A 26800-nucleotide genomic window follows, 5' to 3' on the forward strand; every position below is an offset into this window, starting at 1 on the left:
GCACTGTAACACCTCCCTAAAACAAACTGCTACAAAGTGGGGTCCGTCATTCATAGGCCCACATTAGGCCTCACATTCTTCTTAGAAGACCAGAAACAAAGCATAAGTTTGTTTTTCCTTATAAATGGTCCCGTGATAGATCCAGATGGCATACTTATGCCAGGACCAAGCAAGAGGCGGAATTCTGCACAGAGCACTTTTTATGCAAGAAAAGAAAACTTCATTACCGAATAAATAACCCTCTCTCTTCTTGGCAAAAAAAGCAGTAAAAATTATGTCCTAAAGGAAATCAAGTTAACTGACATTCTAGGGTTTCATTTGCTACAACCTTTATTAAATATTTTACTTTGTCCCTTTCCAAAAATACAGACTGCCAAGTGAGGGCCATTAATTAAAAAACAACAAAAAAAGAGCTGTCAGGGAAATTAATTACTTTATGTGTAATTATATGTTCTCTACTCAAGAGGCAGGGAATGATGCTTAAAAATGAATAAAATAATTTTGGCTAAGATATATGAGAAATTTCCTCAGCAACTGCTCTCTTCAAATTTCAAGTTCACATCTGTCAGAGAAATGTAGCACAGCAGGAGTAAAGGAAGGAAGGAAGGAAGGAAGGAAGGAAGGAAGCTTTTTCCATCTCCTCCTTCCTTCTATTCATGGAAGTGTGACACTGCAGAGTGTTTACTATGTAATTTTGAAAAAAGTAGTAAAGATAAATGATGTCAACTAATGGTACCACATGGCCCTCACCTGGAAGTGGTGATAATCTAACCGCTGGACAGACAAACATGGAACCAACAGAAGTGCTGATGTGAATAAGTGAAAGGGATGGGAGAGGATTGAGAAAAAGGAGGAAAAGTCCAAACAATTGGCAAATGCTTCCTGGAAATAAGTTCTGCCTCTAAGGCGTGTTTCTACCTCGGTGGTATGACCGGGACTCTAAGAGTCTGAACCAAGGTCAGGTGAGAAAGACCCATGGGTGACCTCAGCTGACCTGGGGGGCAAAGCCTGTGGGAACCGTGGCCCTGAGGGTGGGAGGGAGCAGCTGGTGGGAACAGAGGCTGGGGAATTCAGGTGACTGGCTGTAAAAGAGGCGATAATGTGCCATGACCAGAAAGGAAGCGACTGGGAAGCTCCAGAATGGGTGGAGTGAGACTGAAGTTCCAGCACAGAATGAGTCTATCTGCAGCATGAGTGTGAGCTAGCAGGTAGGGAAGGTGGTCAGGAAACCATGACAACAGTGTGAGACCCGGGAGTGGAACGCAACAGTGAGCTCAGTGGAGGACAGATGGAGGTGAGCTTTGCAAAGAAGGCAGACAGACATGAAAACTGACTAAATGGGGTGGGTTAAAAAAGAACGTTCTAGGCATGTGGCAAAAGAGGAGATACGCAATGTAGAAATTAAAAAGTGGACTTTGTGAAGGAAAACAAGAAATTCTGTTTTTTTGGGTATTTTTGCTGCTTTCATTTGATGGCTAGATATATAATTAAAAGCGTCACAAAGGAAATAGAAGATGCGCTGCCGAAGACAGAGCTTTTCAACGCATTAACCCAGTGATTCTCTGTAAGGCTCAACAGCAAGGGGTGCTGGGAAGAAAAAATAAGACGTATCTGTATGTCAGAAAACCGGGGATGTTGACGCTTGGAACCATGGTTATGTTTCACACACTCCCAAAGAAGTAATTAAGATCAATGAGGATTGGGGTGTGTCCTCCAAATGCAAGGTAAACACAGTAGCAAATGAACCTAGCTGTACTGCCATGGAAAAACATAACCACACTGCAGAGGGTAGGGAGGAAAAGAGCTTACTAAGCGACTTTGAAAAACAGTATTTTGATTGTATACTGTAAAACCAAAGACAACAAGAATCATAAGTTCCTGTCATGGGTTGGCAGTGAGAAAATGTAGAGTTGAGTCTTTCAAAGCCAAGTCATTTTAGGTAAAGAAAATATTTAATTTCCAAAGAGGAAAAAAAAATGGGCTTCTGGACTAGGATTGAAGAAATAAGTAAACATATTTTGGATAATGAGATGCAGGTCTCTCACTGTCAGAGAAAATGGTTCCAAGTAAGGAAAGGCGGAGGAGAGGCAGAATGAATGCTGTGTTGTTCGACAGAGGTCAGAGGTTTCAGCGTGATGTGACAGTTATGTTTTTTATGTCTACACACACACATACATATATGGAGAGAGAGAGAGAGAGAGAGAGAGAGAGACAGAACATGGCTATAGACATGTGTGCACACATGGGTAATAGGTGCACATATATGTCTGCTGAGAAGACCTAAAAGAAACAGTTGATCCAGCACTGCTGCAAGGAAAACACAAGATGAGCCAGGAGCACTGTGCATTGCCAGAAAGCAAGGAAGCGCTCCAAAAATGATGCGATGTGTCCAGAGTTACACAGAAACCAAACTGAAGGAGCTCCTAACGGCCGAAGCTGGAATAATTTGAGCAACAAAATAAGTAATGACAGTATTGGATGATGACTCACAGAATAATATAACTATCCATGACTCTGTACCAATGTAAATAACTGAATCAATAAATGAGGCGGGGGAAGCACTCTTCCTGACAGAATTCTAATGAATAAACGTAACAGGAATGAGGAAAACAGAAAATCACCAGTAGGCAAACTCCACAGTAATTATTGTTGTAGGCAAGACCCACTGATGGATGGACACGAGTGGGTAAAGGCAAGAGGAGAAACAGAATATTCTCAGTTTCAAAACAGCTCCCACAAGGTATCTGTTAACTACAAAGAGAAAAACTGTGACCTCATAGTGGAGAAATATGCAGATATCACTTTATCCAGGTGACTGAGGTCACCACCACCAGCAAGGAGACACGTCTGGGTCCTCCTGCACCCTCAAGATGCAGCGCCGAGTGGGGCACAGTATCATTTTTGTGGTGTTCTTGCCGAAAATGCGTAAGCTCCATTTACTCATGAGAAAATATCAGATAAACCCTACCTGGGGGACATCTTACAAAATAAGGGATGACTAATACCTCAAAAGTGTCAAGTTCATGAAAAACCCAAAGAAGGTGGAGGAACTACCACAGACTGGAGAAAACTAAATACGACATGGGTCCTGGATCCTGAGCCAAAAAGAGACATTAAAGCAAAATCCAAAATCAGGTCTGTGGCCCGGTTAACTAGGCTGGATTCCTAGTTTTGGTCACTGAACCAGGGTCATGTGACACGTCACATCAGGGGAGCCAGGTAAAGGGGTACAGGAATTCTCAATACTAGTTCCGCAGCTTTTCTCCAAGTTTAAAATGATCTCAGGACTTTCCTGGTGGTCCAGTGGTTCAGAATCCGCCTTCCAATGCAGGGGACGCGGGTTCGATCACTGGTGGGGGAACTGAGATCCCACAGGCCGCGGGGCAACTAAGCCCACTGGCCACAATTACTGAGCTCGCGCACCTCAACTAGAGAGCCCGCACGCTGCACACTACAGAGCCCATGCGCCCTGGAGCCTGCGCATCACAAGTAGAGAGAGAAAACCCGCATGCCACCACTGGAAAGAAGCCCACGCACCACAGTGAAACATCCTGCATGCCTCTGCAAAGACCCCGTGTGCCGCAACTGAGGTGGGCCACAGCCAAAAAATAAATAAATAAAAATTAAGGGAAAAAGAAATCTCAAAATGAAAAGTTTTTAAAAATAAAAAATTGAATGTTGTTATAGATAGGTAAACAGCTAAAGAAACTGAGAGTGTGAAAAAAGTTACCAGAGAAATAGGCGAAGTCAGAGAACTTCTGTGGGGGGAAAAAACCCCTATTAGGGGGCCTTCCCTGATGGCGCAGGAGTTAAGAATCCACCTGCCAATGAAGGGGACATGGGTTCGAGCCCTGGTCAGGGAAGATCCCACATGCCGTGGGGCAACTAAGCCCGTGTGCCACGACTACCGAGACTGCGCTGTAGAGCCTGCGAGCCACAACTACTGAAGCCCACGTGCCGCAACTACTGAAGCCCGCGCACCTAGAGCCCGTGCTCCTCAACAAGAGAAGCCACCGCAAGAAGAAGCCCGCGCACCACAAGGAAGACCCAGCGCAGCCAAAAATAAATGAATAAAAATAAATAAATCAATAAATTTATTTAAAAAAAAAAAAAACCTGTTAGGCAAATTGATCACCTGTGAACAAAGGGACCTTTGATTTATTGAAAAAAATCTACTGAAGAAATATAAAATCATCCTTCGTGTAACTGTGCGTAAAATTATAATAGCCAATCTCATTCTCGTGAAAATAAAGGTATTTTTATTTACATTGGTTGACAAGAAATTCTTTTGGTCAAAATCAATGCCCCCACCACCCAAATCACTTTTCAGGTAAGCTTCTCTTGTGATAATTAACCCTCAAATATTTAAAATGAGAACTTCAAATTTCACGTGCCCGTTATTGTTCAGAAAAAAACGAGACAAGGTCATTTTTTGTCAAAGGTCGTCTCAAAAATAAAAAAAAAATCCAAAACTCACACCAATAAAATAGGTCCATATATAAATGGTGCTTTATTAAATCAGAACTAAAAATATACTTAAAGCTATTTGTAAAACTAAAATTCAGATGAACCAAAGGACCTAAAGTCCTTCTATTAAGATTATAGCGCTTTTTGAAGAGGGAACAAACATTAATAATTAGGCAGTTAATGTAGGATGAAAAGGTCCTCGAAATCTTCAAAGCCAAAGATAGGATCCATAAAACAACAGCAGCTACACTTTGAGATGGAAACTCAAATAACACAACTACAAGGAATGTTATTTATCATTTCCTCTCAAAATTAGTAGTGTTTTCTTGAGACCTGAAACACTATCGACAATTGCGGTAAGTTTTCAGTATCCAGTCCTGAAACCTCAACCATTAGGAGAAGCAGGCAGCGCTGCAGCTGGAGCATCGGAGCATCCCACTGCTTCGTGTGGCTGCTTCCCATCCTGCCTCCCCGGCCCTGGTTTCCTCCCTTCCCGGCACTTCCTTTCTGTCCAGCAAGTCCACAGCGCTGGCCTCTGCACAGCTGCACAGCCGGGATCGAGTTTCTCAGGTTCCACGCACAAAGATACTCCTGTTCAGAGGACGTTGTGTCCGGTTTCTTACCCCGCAGATAACACCTCCCGCTCTGGAGGGAGGGGACAGGACGACTGAATCCTGCATCTGAGGGCCCCATTCAGCACATTATTTCCTGCCGCTTTCTAGCGCAGTTGCCAATCCACAAAAGCACCTTTATTGAGGCATTCAAACTCTTCATCTGGGTGCCAAAAATTCGATAGGCTCCTTTTCACTGCTTTACTTAACTATCTTTTCACAAACGGTGGGAGTTTTTCTCTTACTTGAACAAAACCAACATTCAAGGCCTCCTCTTTCCCACTTTAACTCACTACGTGACCTTCTCTGTTTGCATCAGCATGTGGATTATTTGCAGAATGGCAATATGAGATGGTAACCCCACAAGAACGTTCCCTAAAAAACTAACAAAAACAATAGTGTTCAAAAAATTAGAGCAATGTCGCCAACTCCTGGCAGCCAATACGCGCCTTTCATGTCCCAGCTCTGTGAAGCATCAGAGAGCGAGGACACAGGCCACAGGAGAACCCAGGGAGGGGTCAGGGTGAATGGGAAGCCCCGACAGGAAGCTTACTTATCTCTCCAGCTCTTCCAAGGAAGGCCAAGTGGCAGACTTCTATTTTTTTAGGCAGCGAGGGAGCAGGAAAATTTTACTCCTGGATGCAAATTGATTAAAAAAAAAAAAAATTCATTTTCCCTCTTGCTACTGGTTCTTCCATTCACTGACTCACAACAAGCCCCCTGAGGGTCAAGTTCTGTGCTTGACTCACAGAGGAGGGAGAGGAGGGGAGGGACCTCAAGAGAAGGAAAAAGGACAGATTTCCATCAAGGTGGCTTCTTCGGGTGGTGGGAAGCCATTAGAATTATCGTATCGTAAGTGAAACCAGAAGGTTGAAAATGGATCCTTCTCAGAGAAAATCGACTGCTGGGGGTGGTGGTGGGGTGGTTTTGGGAATGCCCACAGCCCACGGAAGGCAAATGGCCTCGAGAGCGGCGGGCCTGGGAGACCGGCTTCCGGAATCAGCTCTTCCACCAATACTGCCTGGCCTTGGGCAACTGAGTCTGTCTCTAGAGGCTACAGCTTCCCTCCGGGACCAGAGGCTCCTTCCAGCATGTATGGAGAGCAGGACACACAGGGGTTAAGAACTTGAGCCCTGAAGGCTGACCGCTGCTTTTAAAACCCCATTTTCCATCACCTACTAAGCTTGGTCAAGTTAATTTCTCTGTGCCTCCATTTCCCTATCATAACACAGGGATGATAATAGCATACACTGCCATTGGGGTATCTTGAGGATTAAATGTACAGAAGAGCAGCACAGTGCCTGGCACAGGGCAAGCCCTCAATATATCTTACCTGTTATTACTGTTACTCTTCTGAGGCTCCAACAGTTCCTCTGCTGTAGGCTGATTACGACCCCCCCAAATTCCTAAGTTCAAGTCCTAACCCCCAGTACCTCAGAATGTAACCAAATTTGGAGATAGGGTCTTTAAAAAGGTGACCAGGTTAAAATGAAGCTGTAAGGGTGGGTCTTAATCTAATATGACTGGTGTCCTTATAAGGACAGGAAATCCGGACACCCAGAGAGACACCAGGGGTATACACACAGGGAGGATCATGTGAGGACAAGCAAGAAGGTGGCTGTCTGCAAGCCAACGAGAGAGCCCTCAGAAGAAACCAACCTTGCCCACACCTTCATCTTGGACCTTGAGCATCCAGGACTATGAAAAAGTAAACGTCTGTTGTTTAAGCCATGCACTCTGTGGTTTTTGTTATGGCACCCCGGGGTGACTGGTTCAGCCTCTGCCCCCGTCTGATAACAATCTGCTCCATAATCTGGGACTGAAATGGTCCCATTAATTTTGAGACGGAAGCTAATCTATCTCTAAGAACAGAACTTAATATTCTTTCCTTCTAGTAAATTCAAAGTTTGACAGACCCAGGAGAAGGGGTGGGGGAGGAAAAGGATGCAACTGAATACACAGGGAAAAGAATACGGAATTCCAGAGCTGCCTTGCAACGCAGCCAAGGTGAATGAGTCTATTTACTGTCTTCTCGAATGTCTGAGAGGGCCCTCAGACAACAAACATGCTGGGTCCCCTGTCCTGAGCTTGGTCAGAAGACTTTTGGGAAAATGACGACCCCCTTGAATAGCTGGCCACGTGGAACGACCAAGCTGTCCAAAGCATCCCAGCCATCGCTGGTCAGACCATGCTACCATGCGCCTTGAAGGCCCAAGCACCGAAGCACGTCAGAAGATTCCAGGGCAGCCCCCTTTCTTCTAGACAGAGCTGGGCTGGGGGTGAGAGTTCAAAGGTCAACCTCTCGAACCCTCTGACTGACCCCCAGCCTCCCGCACTCTTCTCTTCCCTCCAAAATCTTTTCAGAGTGTCCGTAAAGAAAGAAAAATGTTACACTGGGGAGGGTTTTAAAAACAGCATGTTTCAAAATTCACTGTGAAATGTTCGTGATTGGAAAGTGAAGCCTCCATAAAGTATAGAGGTTATACGGAGACTTCAAAGCCCGTGACAAGCACGGACAGCACTGTCTCTGGAATGTGTTTCTCACGGGTGACGGGTGGCCTGGATTCGGAGGCAGCCTGGCTCAGGTGGAAAGCAAAACAGAAGCGCCACAAAGAGCTATTTTTAGACACACACTACGGGAGGTTACCCATTCCTTGGAAACTACGACCACTCTACATTTAGTGTCAAGCCCCTAATTTGCACCTCTTTGTCTGAGTCTGCAGTCAAATGCAGACACTGGTGAAGCATTGTTTGCATTAATACTGCGCGCTCCTGTGCAGAGCTCTGTGGGAAAACGTCCAAAATCTCATCTCACAGGAGTCACACGGAAACTTCTGGTGTCATTTACATGCATGATTTTAAAGAGTACTCTCACTCAAAGGGGAGAGTTTCTTTTTTTTTTTTTCCTAGGTGGGTAAGATGAAATTAGAGAGCTCAAGGGGTTCGGTACAGTGCAAACATCACGACCCTGATCAAGAATAAAAAATATGTAAAAGCAAATGTCATTAAATAGCATGTTTACTGTGATTTTTTTCTGATGTGATTAATTTATGATGCAGGTGACTCTTCTTCAAAAGTCTGTTTTCCATGAATGCATGTACCCTTCAACCCACCAATCCCACTTGTAGAATTCCGTTGTATAGACAAGCTTGCATATGAGGGAAAAGACACATACACACAGTGATCCTCTGTGACCCTCTTTATAACAGCAGCAGACCAGAAGCGACCTGGGGTGCTCAGCCTTGTAGTAGGTACTAACCTAAGCCACGTGCACATGGGAAGCTCTCCTGTCCGTGAGAAAGGAAGAGGCATGCACCTCTCCACGTACTAAAGTCATTCCTAAAAGGTATGTCTGAGCGACAAAGCCGGGGCAAAATACGCTACCTTTTATGTAGGGAAACGGAAGGAGGAATGAATACATGCTTATCTGTGCCTAACACAGTGCCAGATGTAGAAGGTGGGAATGAATAAAAATGGTGATCTATACATGGCCAGTGGGACTGTGGGAAGCAGACTTCTCAGTTTATACCTTTTCAGTTTTATTTTTGAACCACGCAAAACATCTAAAAATAAGTTTTAAAATTTGTTATTTCTTCCCTTCTTTAGAAAGGAAGTTATGAATGTGGCGTCGCTGAAATCGTATGTAAAAGTTTTGTACCGATGTTCGTTCTTCTGGGACTAGGTACCACAGCTTCCATCAGATTTGACCAGGGACACATGATTCTAAAGCTTTCCGGGCGCGCTGCTTCGGAATCAGCCAGGATCTCTGAAGGTATTTTCCCTTCTCCTTGCCGTTTGCAGCTCAGCTATTAGGATCTACAGTCAAATCTTTCAAAATTCTGACTGCTGATGGGAAAGTAAGCTCTAGGCAGACAAAATAATCACAAAATCATCTCACATTGCTCAGAACAGAGAAAGGAACGTAGAAGCCAAAGCCAAACACACTTTAGTTTTTCTGGCACACACTTGCCCATGGGTGCTTAGGTGCAGTTTTATCAGGTGTCCTCAGAACCACGATCTAGTAAATACTATCAGGAAAGAAGTGCCAACTGACTCTGACTGAAACATACATGAACATCCCCTCCAGGTACAGCATTTATTCATTTTCAAAATACTTAAGAAAACCAGCGCACTGAACAACCTCTTAACAAACACATCACCTCCCTGTAATTTTTCACAGCTTCTGCAGGCGCTAATCAGAGTAAATTTAAAAGAGAAACCCCAGTTTGTCTAACAAATCGCAAAGTCTGGTATGCGTACGTGTCAGAAAGGAGGCAGTGAAAACCGTCGAGTCCACAGAGAGGCAGGAAGCAGACACCCCGCCCGGCCCCAAGTCACCCCAAACAAGACACGTTTCAATTCTCCCTGGGGATCACCTCTCCCCTGATTACATACCTTTCCCTGAACACTGTGTCATGACCGGCTGTGGGAAGATGGTGTTCGCATTCATTGTTTATGGCTTTGCTATATATATAATTTTTTGTGATCAGCTAATATGGATGGCGTCAATACCTGCTCATGGTTTTTTCCTGTTTTAATAAACACTTTCACGTAAAGTTGGCGCATGAAAATACCTCCAAAATGAAGCACTCAAGAGAGTCATGGCCTACTTGTGAGGCTCCGTAATTACATGCTGCATGGAAAGCGCTCCTTAATCACAGGCCTCGGGCTGATCCCCGAGCCCCGGATCCACAGGGCTCAGGGGAGAGACTAAGTCTTTGTTCTTGGTGCAACTGTCTGTTCCTCGGTTTTTCTTCCCACAGGGATTTACATAAGCAGCTGTTCAAACAGACGAAAAAGTGCTCTTTTCCAAGCTAATTAAAAAATATATATATACAGATCTTCCATTATATATATTCTTAAAGAACGTGTGGGCAGATACAGGTTCGAACGTCTATGCATTGGTGTGTCTGGGGTGGATGTGTTTTCTGATTAACGGAGACAATCTGGCACTAAGCAAATGTCTGAATACAGCAGAATCACAAAATATTCAACTAAAAATTTTAACATTATTAAAGCCTTTTTAATGCCTTACGTTTTCCAAAAACATACACGTCATTTAAAAAGTCATAAGCATTCATCAGTGGTAGGAGACTTAGATTCATCCTTGGGGAGGTGGGTTTCATGACTTGGGAAAGATGATATATTTGGGTTGAACAAATTTAAACCAAGTTTTCCCCAATATCCTTGAAGAAATGCAAGAGGCCTGGGACCAGGAGCTCCATTTTTGGTTGCACAGATTTCTATCGAAGGTAGAGAAGCACCTGAGCATCTGCAGAGATGCTGCTTTTCTGGGTGGCAGGGGGGCTGGGGAGAGAGCACAGGATGAGGCCTTGCCCCGTGCACAGAGGCCAGGCTTCCTCTCCCAGGATGGGGCGTCCCTCTGCCAGCTGGGCTGCATGGAGCGGATGCTGTCCCAGGAACTGGGAAGGTGGTCTGGATGGGGGTGAGGAATCTTAGTAACTGCTTGTATTCCGAACAGGGAAACCGCTTTAAAGTGCCCCTGAGCTGGGGGTCAGCCAAAACCAGATGTCGGGCACAGGCTGGGGACGCAGATGGTGAGGCCAGGGCCTGGGATTCCTGCGGGATGACGCACCAGTGGCCAGCGGAGTCCTACTTTTCCACTATCTGCAAACCTCTGCTAAGTCCTGTCACCTGGTCTCACCTGTACGGCACGGGACCGAGGGGCACGGGAGCTGAGGGGCAGGCAGTGGTGGGCGCCACCCAGCAAGCAGGCAGAGCCACGACCTCACAGGGCCCCGACGTGGCCAGGGAGGCTGAAGAGGCTAGGTGAGGAGAACAGCCCTGGAGGGGGGGGCAACAGGGGCTCAGACGCACTGCAACTTGGGTGCCCTAATTTTATCCTCACCTAATGGCCGTGCCAGTGGTTACCCAGAGAATCAGATGTGGAGTTTATAACCTCCAGGTCTGGGACCGGGACACTTCATCCATTCGTTCATTCTAAGAAATTGCATGTGGTATAAATGGTATGTCCATTTTTCACAACTTTGAGCAGTGGCCCCATGGATTCATCTATGTAAGGTGTGTATCTTTAAAGTAAAAAACACAGAACAGAACTGGACAAAGCGGATCACGATGAACCGTACTCATTTATTTGCCTGTGAACACTGCTGAGACTCCTTTCCCCCCAAGTTACAGGCCTCGATTTTTCTTTTTTGGCTGTGCTGGGTCTCAGTTGCGGCACTCGGGGTCTTTAGTTGTGTCCCACGGACTTTCCTTAGTTGCGGCATGTGGACTCTTAGTTGCAGCATGCATGCGGGATCTAGTTCCCCGACCAGGGATCGAACCCGGGCCCCCTGTGTTGGGAGTGCGGAGTCTTACCCACTGGACCACCAGGGAAGTCCCGGTCCCCAGACCTCCATTTAAAGCCCTCGTGCCCACTGTTCAGGGTCCCTTTTCTCCATGACGGCTGTGGGCAGAGGCTCTCTGCCCCTTGTCAACCCTGCTGTTTAAAGCCTGCATTACTTGTACCTCCTCCATCACATTTATGAGTTCAGCACTATTACTGCACCCATGGCTCCTACTAAAACGTTTTAAAGTTCTTTCAGTGAGTTCCTATGAGGTTCCTTGTGTGTCTTTAGTGGTCCCTGGAGTTCATCATCTCATGGGGCCTTTCTCAGGTTACCCTGATGTTAGCCTTTGTGTTGAAATACTTGTTAACTGCACCCTCATCCCCCCGCCAGACTCACTGGATCTGTTCATTTTTTCCCGTAGGATTTTTTATTTGGTGAGAAGGGACAGGAGCGTCAGGCAGGAAGAACCCCCGCTCCCGTTACTTTACGGCCACACCAGGGGGAGACAGAGGGGATGTGTGCACTCATCGTGTGTGCCCGTGCACACGAGCATGAGGGGCAACGCCTTGTGGCACATGTTAGGAAACCGGATTTTATCCTGGGACCAACAGCAAGACACTGAAGGAATAAGCAGGAGCACAGTATGACCGGATTTGGGTTTTAGCTGCAAGAAGAGGGGGAGAAGTGAGGCTGGGAGACTTAGTGGCAAGGAGGCAACGGTGGTGATGGAAAGGAGAATATGCTTGAAATATACACTTTAGATAAAGGTACCAAAATGTGGTAGGCATGCTCAAAAATGAAAAACAACACTATCATGATCCAGCAATTCCACGTCTGGGTGTCCTCCCCAATGCACGGGAAGCAGAGACTGGAGGAGAGCAGCTACTGACAGCAGACCCCAGTGTCCATCGACAGGTGAATGGACAGCAAACTGGCGTCTGTCCATACAGTGGAGTAAGAGTCAACCTTAAAATGGAAGGACATTCTGACACAGGCTACAACGCGGATGAACCTTGAAGACATTATGTTAAGTGAAAGAAACCAGTCACAAAAACTTGGGAGGACAGTCTAGTGACTGAATATGTGAGAGTCAAATATTCAGGCAGAGAGAAGGATGGATAGGGAAACCCTGGCAGAGAGTTTTGAGACACAAGGAGGCAGCCCAAGGTGGAACCCAGAGAAAAACCTCCATTTCAGGTAGTTTCTCACGAAAAATCTCACCTTCCTAGTTTTCATTTGGATTAAAGAAAACGTCCCATTTCATTGATATCAATCACATATCACTGCATTTATGAAAGATAATTCCTGGGTCTTCTCTTTGACCTGATTTTGATGGCACCCACTTTGCTGTAGGTGATGTGGTAAACTGGAAACCACAGGGGATTATTTCTGGAACGTCGTTTTTCAGTAAGTGTGGTGTGCTGAGTCAAAGCCCCAGGGTGTAGAGGCCCAAGTGGTTAGCAAGCAACAAATTTTATTTCTCATGTTTTTGTTCCTCTGTTTTTCTAATGAAGAATTCAGAGGGGAAAAAAAATCATGTTTTTAGCTTCTTCAAAGTGAAATGGAAGTACTGACCTATACACTATCCCAGAGAGAAAAACTTTATAAACAACTTCAAGAGAGGTTAAGGCTAAGGTTCCTAAGTGGGTATTTTCTCCTAAATATATCAACAGACTAGCAAAAACACAACCTGGCCACCTCATTGGGGGTCAGCATAAGGAAAAAGGGGAGGTTTGGAATTGGCCTTCATTCAGAAAGGCCTCATGAGAAACAGAACCTGAGAACGTCAGAGCTGGGGAGGACCTCAGGGACCACCCGTTTCCACCCACCTCAGGCCCCGGGTTGCAACGTCACCGAAGACAGAGATGGAATCAGAACTCGGGTCCTCCTGAGACAAAGCACAGACCTTGCAAGTTCAACACATCACCTCTTCTAAAGGCTCCACCATAAAACGTCACTCTCACCCCCGAAATGTCTTCTCTTAAAGCTGAATTTTAGCAAAAAACAATTCAGTGGTGGCTAAAAGCGCAACCCCAACTGGGCCAGGCCAGGCAGTGGAAGACCTCAATTGACAAGTGGCACCATGACAGTCACATGGGCAGTCTTTCAGATGCAGTAATCCGGGTGTGAGGACAGTGGAAGGACCTCCTTAAGACTGATGACAGATTATTGTTTCACCCTTTAAAAAAGCAAATACAGTCCAAAGGCTGCCACGACGCGCTTCAGGCACGCGTCCCGCAGGAAGCTCGGGATGCGACTCTGCCCGGTTACTGACCCGGGACAATCCTACTTTTACTGAGTATCTTCCACCCTCTCACCGCCAACTCTGGGCACTGTTGCCCATCCAGGGCCCCTGCACTGCTCCAGGGATGCTTGCTGGGTTACCCCCGAACCATGGAGCTAAGCCCTCAAACACTATCACGTATGGTAGTTCTGGCTGTGACGAAAGAGAACAGCTGACCTACTCAGTCTAGGGTAGCACCAAAAAGGGGATGTGGTGAATGGGCCTCGTCGGGAATATAAACATTTCTGATATTCCTGTTTACTTTCTGGGACCAACACTAAAGTAAATAAACAGAGAACAGTGACAGCTTTCCACGCTGACACAGGAGGACAGAAAAATCTCTTGGATTTTCTGAGAGACTAAAGATAATTCCATGACCCTGTATGAGCAGTCTAGCAATGACCACACACGGGGGTTTGGGGGCCACTGCCTCTCAATCCGGCTGCTCGGCGGACTCACCGGGCCCCAGACCAGGAGAACCTTTGCGGTGGGAGGTGGTATGAACCACACATACGCGCTGGAGGGGCACAGGGACTTGCAGAGGCCCCGTTCTGCTGCCTGCGGCTGCTGCCTACCTGCCTGCCGCCTGTGACTGAGAGGCTGTGAGAGGGGAGAAGGGCGGCCAGGGCAAGATGAGAACAAGATGCCAGACACCAAGGCTGCCCGTCGACGGACGCCGCTCCACGGCTGCCCTCCCGTACCGACCTTTCCCCTGAATCACGTCCACACTGGAGTCTAGCCTCAGACCCAAAAATATCTTCCTGAAGAACAAACTGTACAATTATACTTCTTGTTCGTTTTAATCAGTGATGTTCTATCCTCCCCCGACATCACCCAGGGAAACTCAGCATGATCCAAGGAGCCTGGGGCTCATAAATCCTAAGTCCTCGTGCTGTCCAGCAGACTTCCAACTGCAGCCACGCCTCAGAGCGCCTGCGACCAGGGCGGTGGTCACAGTGCGTAATGGGCCCCTCTGGGCTGACCTGAGTATTTATCCTCACAGCCACACTGCGATTCTTAAATATCACACACAACCAAACACACAGACATTTAATCTCAGCAGGCATGTTTTTCACCTGGAAACTGAAGGTGTTTGGATTGGGGAGTTGTGAACAAATTGAGGCACTAAGGCTGAGAAAACTGTGGGACTAGAGATTAGCGAACGTGCGTGTTCCTCCGCCTGGAAGGTCAGAGCAGCAAGAATCACAGACATTTAAGGAACCAGATCAACAGCGAGTGACCAGGGACGAGACATCACGACACCCCACCCCCCACCCCCCGGTGCTCCGGAGCTCTGCAGCGTGTGAAAGGCCAGATGGCCCGCGCGAGCGACCCTGCGAAGGAGGCCTGGAGGGCGCGGGGCGCCCAGTTCTCGAGAGGAGGGGCCGCACTGGACCCCTCCCTGCAGTGGCCCTGCGGCCCAGCCCGGCTCTCAGACGGAAAGGACTCTGAATGAGCCGCCGCGCCAGCAGAGGCCGGTTCAGCAGCAGTCCCACTGGCCCAGCGCGCGGCGGTACGCGAACAGCCCGCGGTCCTCTGCACACGAGAGCCAGGAGGGGAGCTGTGGTGCCGAGCAGATGCCCTGGGGACCTCCTGCTCTCCAGGGGGGAGGCGGCCTCTTTCCCGCAGTCCCTGGGGCTCGTTCTGGACCCTCGCCCCTTGCTGCCCCGACTACCCGATGAAGACTCTTCTCCTAGACGGAACCGTGGGTCACTGCCCGATCCCCTGGACTTGACCGTGCACAGGAGGCTCTGGCAGAGGCTTGTCCAAGAGCCCAAGGAGGATCCTCCCTCCCCCATCTGCCACCCAAGTCCCAACACTGCCAGGAACAGGCCACCTCAAGAGCTTCCCTGCACTACAGGAAAAACAAAAATTTGGAAAAGGAGGAAAACAGTGCCTAAGGCTCCGAGCCCCAATCTATGAACTGACTGTTAGTTCACAACAGGTTCTACTCAACGAAGAGACACCTTCTCAGTACGCAGAGGGTTTGTGAGGAGTGACGTCTCAGGTGCCAGAAAGTCACAGAACGTCAGAGAGAAGAGGCTGTGAATGGTAGTCAAGCCAGAAGACAAGCACAAACCCAACCTCTGCAGGAAGTTTTCAGGACAAAGGCAAGTGTGATAAACACACGGTTCTTTCTGCTGGGCTAGCCTGCAATGGCGAACACCAGGAAGCAGAGAACACACCACAGGAAAGGCACATGTGAAAAGAAATCTTTCAGAACAAACGTTATTTGTAGCTTAAGTTCACCGGGGCTCCTCTGCATATAATGGACGAACTTGAAAAAAACGTTGTACTTCCTTTTCAACTCAGACTCAAGGACTTAACTACATTATGCAACTCTGGGAACACCCAGGCGATGGGCCAACGGGTAGCCCAGCACCAGCTGCTATCTGAACTCAGAACTCGGTACCACAGCCGGGCAGGTCCAAGGCTGCTGGCACGCAGGGGCAGCTTCCCCGTAATTGCAAGCAGATGCCTCAGCTTCGGGGCAAAATTGGGAAATTCCCTGCCTTTCTCTTTGGATCCCTGGAGACACCACAGCCTAATTCTTCCAGCTGCTTACTGAGGTGACGATACAGTCACATTTAGGCCCCGAGGGATCCGGAACATGGTCGGGCCTGTAATTCCCGAGGGGGCTAGTCACCAGCTATTTCCTGTGCAGCTTCACTTAGCTCAACGCCATGACTAACCTCTCGGCAGCCAGAGGATGGTCTGCAGGACGCGTCAGGATGAATGTAAAGAGGGCACAGGGGCTTCCCTGGTGGTGCAGTGGTTGAGAGTCCGCCTGCCGATGCAGGGGACACGGGTTCGTGCCCCGGTCCAGGAAGATCCCACATGCCATGGAGCGGCTGGGCCCGTGAGCCATGGCCGCTGGGCCTGCGCATCCGGAGCCTGTGCTCCGCAACGGGAGAGGCCACGGCAGTGAGAGGCCCGCGTACCACAAAAAAAAAAAAAAAGAGGGCACAGCTGACCAACGGAGGGAGCAACTGGAATGTTCCAAAATTAAAAGAACTGGAATATGCAGAGTATAGTGGAGTTCTCTCAGGAATGGTAAACCAACCGCTGACCCCCAGATCTGGAAGAATCGGCCATCTGCCAGCATGGCAGAAAGACGAGGACTGACCTAATGCAGTTTGAAGCATATAAACTCTACCCATTCTACATTTTTCTAGAAGCTATAGCTCAGTGTTTCTGAAAAGGTCTTAAAGGCTCAAATTAGCTCCTCAGTAAGATGAGAGATTAAACCAGCACCGTCCAACAGACACAGTGCAAGCTGCCTATGTAATTTAAATTTTTCTAGCAGCCATCATTTAAGTGGTAAAAAGAAACAGGTGAAATTAATTTTAATCACACATTTTATTTAACCCACCCTATAAAGTATGTTATAGTACCAGTTTGCAATGCCTATAAAATAATTACACATTCTTTTTTCATGGCAAGTCTTGCAATCCAATGTGTATTTTGCACCTGCAGACCAGCTCAATTCAGACAGGTCCCGTTTCAAGCCACATCGGTCCAGCAGCAACCATGTTGGACATTCAGGATGCGGAAGCTCGTTACTGACCCATCCAGACACACGTGGAAAAGCGGCCTTGCTACAGTTGCCGGCCTCTAAAGGAGTCCCCAGTGCCAAATGCCGTTTTGTTCAAATACCCTGTTATTTCAGTTGAAAAGCATTTTTTTCAAAAGCCACCTCTCTTGTCACAGCTGCAGACCCCTGACACTGAGCCCTGCCTGACTTGGCCAGCCTCCCCACCGGGGGGTCCAGCTGCGTTCCCTCTCCAGGCAGGGAACCTGGGGCGTCTGGGATGCCCCAAGACACTTTATCAAGCTATAAAGACAAACTCTCAGAACCTGCATGCTTGACTGTCTAGCACTGAACACTAACCAAATAAGAATCCACAATGTGAAAACCTGATCAGGAAGATGCCGAGTCTGGTCCCACCTCCCCTACCTGTTTCCAACATCACCTGGAGGAGAACAGCGTCTTCTCTGTCTCCTCCATTTATGAATGGCACTGGCCCCCAACAACAGCCCCCTTGTCCTTCGCTAACCAGCTATCTTATTACGCGGCCTTGGGAAATGAGGCGATGCTTCATTATTTCTGAGTGACAGGTGAAATCCTTATTCCATCTCAGCTCCAGATGGATTAAGGAGGCCCGGAGACACAGGGATAACGGACTGGGGCACGAGTGACCAAGAGGGATCGTACCTATTATGAGGCTGCAGGAAGCAGGGACAGAAGCACTGGGCATTTCCAGTAGGACCGTCATTGCCATCCACGCCCGCGAACTCCTACCTTTGTGGTTGAAGATGCCCTCCATTTCCATGCTACTTCTGGAGTGGGCGATGCACAGGGAGCCGCAGGGGACCAGGCCTTCCACCGCGGGGGACCGGTCGGTGGTCCGCACCAGACACCAGTCAGGCTTGTCATGGGGCCGCTCCAAGACTTCCACGGTCTGGCCACGGCGGATGGTCAGCTCGGTGCTGTTACAGGCCGTGAAGTCGTGGATCACCACTGTCAGCTCACAGCCGCCGGACAGCTGGGGAGGGAGGGGACAGGTCAGCGAGCCCAAGCCACCGGCCCTCAGCAGGCGAGGCTGGCGCCTGGGCCGGGAGCTCAGCTCCCATTCCACAGCTGGGTCAGAGCACTGGGCACCAGCCGAATGAGGGCTCTCCCGTTTCCCTGTCCCTTAATTTACGTCCCTTTCGAAACACTCGAACGTTTACTTTTTCACATTCTAATGTATAATAATGATTTTCCGTGTGTTACACTGTCAGAATCTGATGGGTTTCCGTGAGAGTGTCCAACTACTTTTGTGCCTGAGACATATGTCCCTTCTCAAAGAGTGCCACATACTGGTGACCCTTGAACAACGTCGGTTGTTAGGGGCACCGACCCCCCTGCACGGTCAAAAATCTGCGTCTAGCTTTCGAATCCCCCCAAACATAACGACTGGTAGCCTACCGTTGACCAGAAGCCTTACCAATGACATGAACCATTGACTAACACGTATTTTGTATGTCATAAGTTTTACACACTGTATTCTGACAATAAAGTATGCTAGAAAAAAATATTATTAAGGAAATCATGAGGAAGGGAAAATACATTTACAGCACATATATGTACTCATTGAAAAACAACGCACATATGAGTGAACCGGGGCACTGCATCCGTTTAAAGGTCAACTGCACTCATTTTTAAACTTAGGGCAAACTAGTAAGAACTCTGCTTGTAGACCTTTGGGGGGATTGTTGCGAAATACGGTGATAAATCAGATGGAGGTCGGTTCCGGCCTGGTGAGAGCGGTGCGGCCGGGGCAGCACCTGTGCCCCCCCCCGGATCGGGAGGACAGCCGCAGAGCAGGGAGCGCAGTATCCGGAAGCACGGGCGGAGCACGCCCTTCTCTCTCCAAAACCCTTCCAGAGCCCTCGCCAGCCCCCAGGATACTCTCTAAAGCAAGCTTCCCCGCCCCACACTGCCGCCACGCACCCCAGCTCCGCCCGGGCTCCCTCCCCGCCCCAGACCTCAACACGTCCCTCCACATGCTGCGTGGACACCGGCTGACCCCTCACGTGCCACATGGCTTCTGGCCTGAAGGGCCTTTCCCTCCTTCCCTCCTCTCAGCTCACTCCCATTTTCTGTCCGAACTCTTCTAAGTCTTGGGTCCTTTGAAGCACACCCAGGAACTCTGTAAAGAGCACCAACTCCATGATCTCTGCTTGGAAAACAGGTGCAGGGCCTTCTCACGACCACTTGCTGTGCATCTTCCCTTAGACCGAACGCTCCTTGGGGACAGCTCACAGGTATGCTCATTATCGTCCCTCTGTAGGAGAACCTTGTGACCAGCTCCCCGTCCTTGGCCCACCTGCTCTGGCCCTCCAATCCGGGCAGCCCCAGGCTCAGACTGCACGCCGTAGCCTCCGTGCTGGGCACTTCCGAGCAGGCATCCGGGCCTGCTGCTTCCCCAGCCCTTCAAAGCAGTGAGTCTGGGACGTGACTCATTACTCGCCCTCACATCTGTTTCTCCTCCAGCGTTGCCTTTTGGGTAACGGTATCACAGTCAACCGCACTCCTTTGCACCCCTGAAACACGGTCGGTCGGATTCTAGAATGCGTTTCTGACTTCTCCCTTCGTCTGCACGTCCACACCAATCACTTCATCTGGATTTCTGCACTGGTCCCGAGTGCCCTGCCCGATCCAGGCTTTCCTTCCAAACCACCTGAACACTGCTGCCACAGTTCCCTTCTTAAAATGTTCACACATGCCATCCTCCTGTTCAAGAACCTCAGGCACACATTCCTTGGTATAAGACGCAACGTTCCCGTCACCGGGTCCTAGCCCGCCTCCCCGGGCAGGCTTCGTGCTTCTCCCGTGCTTCAACAGCCCAGAGCGGCCATGTCCTCCTTCTGAGGTGGGTCCTGCATGCCCTGTGTCCGTGAGCCCTTCTGCTTGGAGCCCTCACCTCCCCAGCTGCTCTCGTCTCAGCCCCCGTCAAATCCCTCTGAGAAGCCGCTCCTGTGTCTACCGTCCTTAGCACTCTGTCCTTGAACAAATTACGTCTCAAGTCTGACACGAGCCAGGCTTTGGGTTGTGCGTGCGTGTGTGTGTGTGTTGTGTGTGTGTGTGTCTGTCCTCCGCACCAGAAAGCAGGTTTGTGTCATTCTTCTGCGACCTTTCCATGCCCAGTGTGTGAGGCCCCAGGTGCCAAGGGTCGGCGCACAGCTTGTAAGAGGAAGCTAGCAGCAGGCTTTGTACCCAGCAAGTGGTCACACATTTGCTGAAGTGAAAAAGGTAAGATAGGTTTGCTGTAAAAATGAGCTGTCTGAAAACCAAAACAAAACACGGGCTCTTCCTCTGTGACTTCGGGAGTGAACTCTGCCTGTGTGTTTCCTGTCCCCCCTTTGGGCATCAGCACAGAGACCACAGAAGAAGAGAAGACGGTCGCCGGACTGAGCTGCGATGTGCAGGAGGAAGGGGCGGCCAGGCCTGCTGCCGGGAAACATCCTGTTCCAGAGAGGCCACCCAGCCCCACCCCCGGCGGAGAACTGACTCCTACCCGGGCTCTCAGCCCTGCAGTGTCCTCGGCTGCCTGCCGGCCCTCTGTCACGCTCCATGCTCTCCACTGCCCTCCTGTCTTTCCAGAGAAAGTCCAGATATTTAGAATAAGAAACACATGTCCACTTGACAACCACAGAAAGCAAAACAAAACAAAACTCTTCCAAAATAAAACAAATATCGACAAAAGGAATTGTCTCTGCTGGGCCACAAAGGACATTTTCCCCAAGTGACTAACCCCCTTCTAAATTTTACAAACTTCTCTTTGGAAAAACTACGCTGAATCTCACACATTTCTCTGTGAACACTCGAAGATGCTAATGTTAAAAGGTCAACAGCAGAGGCCCAGCCCGGAGAAGAATTTTCCTCGTAAAACCCCACGTTATGGAAGTGGTTAATCCCTGTAACGAAAAGGAGGAATGTTTCCCATCCCAGGGAAAATGTGACCCGTGAACAAGCCCCATGGGGAGCCCAGCCTGCCGAGGCCCCTCAGGCCTGCGCTCCCTATGGAGCCTTCCCTCCGCCCGAGCCGCCCGTCTGCTGGGCCCGCTCGTGCACGTGGTCCCCGCGTGTCACCACCCCCGGCCCTGGGAAGCTCCACTTCAGACGTGTTCCCTCATCACCGGCCTGTGCTGGTCTCCTTCTCCCACTGTAGGAACTTTTCAGGCTGCTCGAAGCCACGTGGTGTGTTCTGGGGGTGGGGGAAGGGTGGGAAGGGAGACAGCGGCTGCCAAGAGGAATGAGGCTAGACTTTCTTTCTGGCGCTGAGTTTTCAGCCCCTCACAGAGTAATCAGAACTATTGGAAACATCTGTGCACTTGACAGAGCCTGAGAAACGAAAATCAAGCCTGTTCTGACAAAGAATCGCATACTGAGTCAAAATTCTTTCTCAAAGCCTTTAGAGAGTTAGTAACAAAATCTAGTACCAGAAGAATGTCTTCAAACAGTGCTAGAAGTATCATTAAGAAAACCATATCTTCTTGGCTCTACCCCTAAGAATAAACTGACTTTTCCCATAAGAATCTCCTGCACAAATCTATAAGGGGAGGATTAAATGGGCGTTTTCTAGTCCAGAGAGGAGACAACCCATGGATTTCTGCCTCAGTGTTCGCCTTTGAATATTTTAAACTTATTCCAAAGCTTGTCTTTAAGACCAGGCTTGTTAATTAAAAAGACTTTTTTTTTTTGTATAAAAGACTTAAAATAACTATTTTCGAGTATCAATGCAAGTCATTACAGCCTTTTACGTAGAACTGATCTCCTAATTAGAAAAAGGTTGGGTTATCCTCATTTATTGTCAGTGACATTTCTACCCCTAGTGACACAATTTCTTCACTATGTTGAAAGTGTTACCATTCCATTTATCTAGTTTAAAAATTCACTTTTCCTTTCTAACCATATTTTGTGAAAGTTTTCACATTATCTTTTTCACATCTCTATATTTTAAATTGGACTTGTATCATGGGCTCCTTACCACAAGCATTTGGTTTAGGATTGCAATTTATGAAAATCTCAATTTCCATGACTCACATTAACTCTTGTGACATTCTCATCAGAAGATATTCTTTTCCCAATCTTTCTGCTTTTCACCTTAAAAAAATTAAATGTGGTGACTAAAAAGCATGACAGTAAAATGGCCTTAACTGGAGCAAGGACCGTGGATACTATAATGAAATGCCTCCTCCAAGACCAGCCGCGGAAGGCCTGCCGGGGGGAACGCCAGTGATGCTGATGCACGGATGATTCGCAGAACCAAACCAGGGCCCCCTTGTCTGAGTTCTCTCAATGACTGAAAATGAACAAGTTGCTGTGTTTCACCCAAAAGAATGAAATACTCACCTGGTCGCAGGCACGTGAACCTTCAAAAACCGTCACACAGAACTTTCCTTTTTACATTTTCTGGAGGAACCACGGTATATTGTTTTGCTTTGCCTGAACCCAGTTAAAGACAGTAACTGAAGCAGAGCCGTGGCTGGGTGCTTCTCACCCACCGCTCGGGCTCTGGCATCCCCTCCCTGGAGCTCTGCAATGAGGCATGTCTACTTTACGAGAACATACAGTTCTCGAGAGACAACAGCAAACACCTGATGTGAATGAATGGCTCGCAGATGACTTCTGGGGCGGGTTCCGCCAGAGGAACAGGGGCTCTTTACAACTGACACGCAGATGGTGTAGTCCTCCCTGTGAATGAATCTGCTTCGAGAAACTAAGATCAATTGCAGGTGGGTGTCTGGCCAACTTTCTGAGAGCGCTTCAGAAGGAGAGGGGGAAGCGGTCTACTAAAAGCCACCTACTCCTGTGGAATAGAGTGTACCAACCCACAGTCACATCCTACAGCCCAGCACGGTGCAGGCACTAGAAGGGCCTTGCGGTTTTGTGCAGGCTTCACACAGAGCAGACCAAAGAGTGGCTCCTCGCTTAAAGGGGACTAGAAAGTACAGCTCCGTGAATTACCAGCTCCGTGGTTACAAAAGAAAGGCCACCACCGGCAGTCAGAACAATTCCCCAAGGAAACGCATTACCCCAGCTTCTCCCTGGGCAACTTCGCGGAGGCCGGAGGCTTGGGCTTCTCAGTGGCCGTCCTAACCACGGGACCATCAGGCCCCTTGCTTACCCCAAACTCAAGGCCAAGTTCACAGGAGAAGCCGTCACAAAATCTGCTGCTGGGTTTCCAAGAGGACCACTGTGAATCTCTCACAGATTGGGGTACAAAAAGAAATCTGCCAGAACTGAAAAATGGTTAAGCTGGCAAAAATGTTGTTTCTTACCACCCCTCCCCCAAGAAAAAGAAGAAAAGAACGAAACAAAAGGAAACAAAAAAAGAAAAGAAAAAGAAAATCTGTGAGAAAAAACGTTTTCAAAAGCAGCAGCTTACCCTACCCAACATTTTTACCCAGAAAAGAAATACTGAGTATAACATTCAGGGAGGTTAATCCTTTACTCTTTGCTAATGTGATCACACGCTGGTTTTGACATGCAAATATCCCTTGGAAGCCTTCCTTGACTGGGATACACATGAGGTGCAGTGGAAAGTTAGATGTCAAGAAGCTAAATTTAAAAGATATATTTGAAAAGGCAAACTTTAAGTGTAAAAAGCCAAGCAGATCAGAGAGAGGACAGCTCCCAGGTACCAGGCCTCCAGGCTCAGCAGCAGCTGGCCTGGACCAATGCCACACTTGTCCTCACTCTGAACATTTTAGAACGAGAGGCGCCGAGGGCTGAGCCACGGGGCATGAATGAAAAGCTTCGTTGGCTGAAAAGCAGAAACACAAATGAGGCTCAGGAAGCAGTCAGCTGGACCCCACCTGTACTACTTTCAATCACAGGCCCTGGAAAGCAAGACCCCTCTTGGGACAACTGAGCCCAAAGGAGCCTGTTTGCTGTGTTTCCTGGGTCAGCAGCACTTATCCAGAAAAGTTCATTTGAAAGGCCTCTTTTTTTCCCCCTGACAAGCTAAGGTATGACAGCCAGGTAACCAGCCGACTGGGTCCCTCACCCAGAGGAAGAACAACCAGGATAAACCACCAGCCTCGAGTCTGAATCAAAGATGGGCCGCCACTGTCAGCAGTGACTTTGACCAGTACTGTAAAACTTACATTGAAAAGCACTTCCCGATGCACCACTATTTTTAGAAGCACTTTGTTAACAGTTATACCTCAAGTTGTAGTTTTGAAAACTCTGCCTCTTCTTAGAACTGAGGCTCTCTGCTCTAGCATGGGGGATTTTGTTTTTCTGATTGAGTAAAGTTAGCAAAGGCTGCATTCGTTCTGTGGCTTTATGAGAGCACTTCAGAAACGTGTTAAAAACTACAAAAAGCCACAGTCACTTAGAAAGATAGAGGGAACCCATGCCAGGGGCCACCCTCGCCAGGCTGCCAGCGGGGAGGGCTTTCTCTGCTTGTTCCTGTGGAACGGCACCTGTCCTGGGCTGCACAGGGCTCGATGCCCTTGCACCTGGGAAGGCACGAACCGACCTCGTGAAGAGCACGGACTCATCCTACGGCTGATGCGGTAGGATTACAGGGGAGCGGCTGGGAAAACGTTTCAAGCAAGAGTCTCCCGCTTCCTCAGAGGCTGCCCATTCAACACGTGATCAGTATTCAGCTGTTGAGCCACCAAGACGTGCAAGTCAGGAACTGAGTCTGAGCAATTTACCCTTAGCACAGCTTCCAGCTCCGAAGGGACACAACTAGCTTCTAAATCCACCGCAGGCAGGAGTGCTCACGGCCGATGTGCAGCGGGTCTGCAGCAGCCAGTAACGAGGGAGAATGAGGCAATTTTTGAAACGAAGACACAGTGACCGTCGACATCTAGGCAGTGCTCAGGGCGTGTAAGGCACTGTTCCAAACGCACGTTTTTAATGGTCACAGCCCTAGGGGGGGGAGTCGTACTGTCCCCTGTTACAGATGAGGAAACCGAGGCACAGAGAGGCTGCTGGGGAGCACCTGCTTGTTCTTAACCATCTGCTGTTGGACGCTAAATACTTTGCTTACTCGACTCCGTTACCCTCTGGGCGGAGTCGGGACCCTTAACTGACGTCCCGGGATTAAAACTATGTGCTGTCCCCAGAAAGGCTTCTGAACGAAGCGACTCAACTTCATGCCCACGCGGGCAAACCTACACGAGGCTCTGGGACACCCTGGCAAGGGCAGCGGGCTGGGCAGCGCCTTGAGCCAAGGCTCCCTCCTGCTTCTGGCAGCTGCGGGCAGAGGGGAGAGGGTGAGCCTAGGCGGGTGGCACACAGCGCCAGGTATGTGAGGGATGGGGCTGAATGCAAGCACGAGGCACTTCCTAAGTAGGCTGAATGCAGGCTTCCTTTCTCCAGAACTTGAAGCCAGCCTCATCTTAAGACGTATTAGCATTAATGACTTTATATACTACCTCAGCGCTGCAAGTTATGTAAATCCATCCAAGTTCCTATGGTGCAGGCTGTCACTTCACAGAGGTTTATTGACTTTTTAAACTACATAAATTTCATATCCCCAACACAGTGCTATATATACTTCATGAAAAGTAACTGAAACCATTTATTTTTTTAAATGTGTGAATTCATATACTCACATCACAAGCTTAGGGGCAAAATTCATGCCAAGTATCAAGTCTCAACTGAATTTCTCGTTCATTACAAATAAGCACAGCTCGGCTTCAGACCTAGAGAAGGCTCACACCTGGCCCCCTGCTGCCTCGGGCCGCTTTTCCACAGCCTGCCCTGTCTGGCCTTGGTTATTTTTTTCATCCTGACCTCAAGATGGTTTGTTCTATAGTAGTAGCCTATATCTGATTCGCATACTTTCTATTTTCCTTATAATATAAATTTTTGTTATATGAAGCAAACCACAGACTAATAATGCATACAGAAGGAAAAAATACTAAAAATGCTTCTTTAATACGCCAAAATATTTAGTTCCTCCTCAGCTCTAGTGTGAAATAACAGGGTCTAGACCCCGCCAGGTAATTAGATCCACATTCCGTTTCTGGCTTCCGCTCTCTATTCCAGGTGGCCCTGCGAGGGTCACCTGGCCTCCCTCGTCCCCGCAGTGACCTGCAGGCGTCCCCTCCCAACATCAGGGAGACAAGCTCAGAACAAATGAGACAAGAATCTGGCAAGCATTTGATTTCTTTGGAACCCAAATTGTATTTTCATGGGATCGCTTTATCAGCACAAGCATCGTTAATAAGGGCAAGAATCAGCGCTACACTTACATCTGGAACAAAGAGATGGCAGCTTTTAAAACCGACGTTTGCAAAGAAGGAAAGGTGCTCGGGGGCCCTGTGGTCTGTATCTGCTAACAGTGTCCCTGGAGAGAGGGTGTCTCCAGGCCCCTCCTTACCTGACTCTTCTAAAACCCTGTACCTCATCTGAGAGTTACTACAGCACTGGGCAGACAACTTCTCAAGAGTTCTCCAAGAGGCCAAGCCGAAAACATCCCCCCACCCGGTTTCTGAAATGGAACCAAACTCCACGATAACAACTAACTCATAACAGACATCATAAATTAAGTCAGACAGGCAGAATATGGTTAAGTAATTTCCCTTGCCAGATCTATCTGCCCATGTCACCA

General features: G+C 48.4%; 1 protein-coding gene across 1 annotated transcript in view; it reads right to left on the reverse strand.

Annotated features, from left to right (window-relative positions):
* Nucleotides 1-26800, reverse strand: part of TRIO (trio Rho guanine nucleotide exchange factor) — a 237022-nt gene that overhangs the window by 59147 nt on the left and 151075 nt on the right. Inside the window, 1 exon segment of the mRNA XM_024741724.1 lies at nucleotides 17980-18223. Within this exon segment, the coding sequence (XP_024597492.1) occupies nucleotides 17980-18223 (244 nt within the window).

Source organism: Neophocaena asiaeorientalis, unplaced genomic scaffold (assembly GCF_003031525.2).
Source record: "Neophocaena asiaeorientalis asiaeorientalis breed wild unplaced genomic scaffold, Neophocaena_asiaeorientalis_V1.1 scaffold10, whole genome shotgun sequence".
NCBI lineage: Eukaryota > Metazoa > Chordata > Mammalia > Artiodactyla > Phocoenidae > Neophocaena > Neophocaena asiaeorientalis.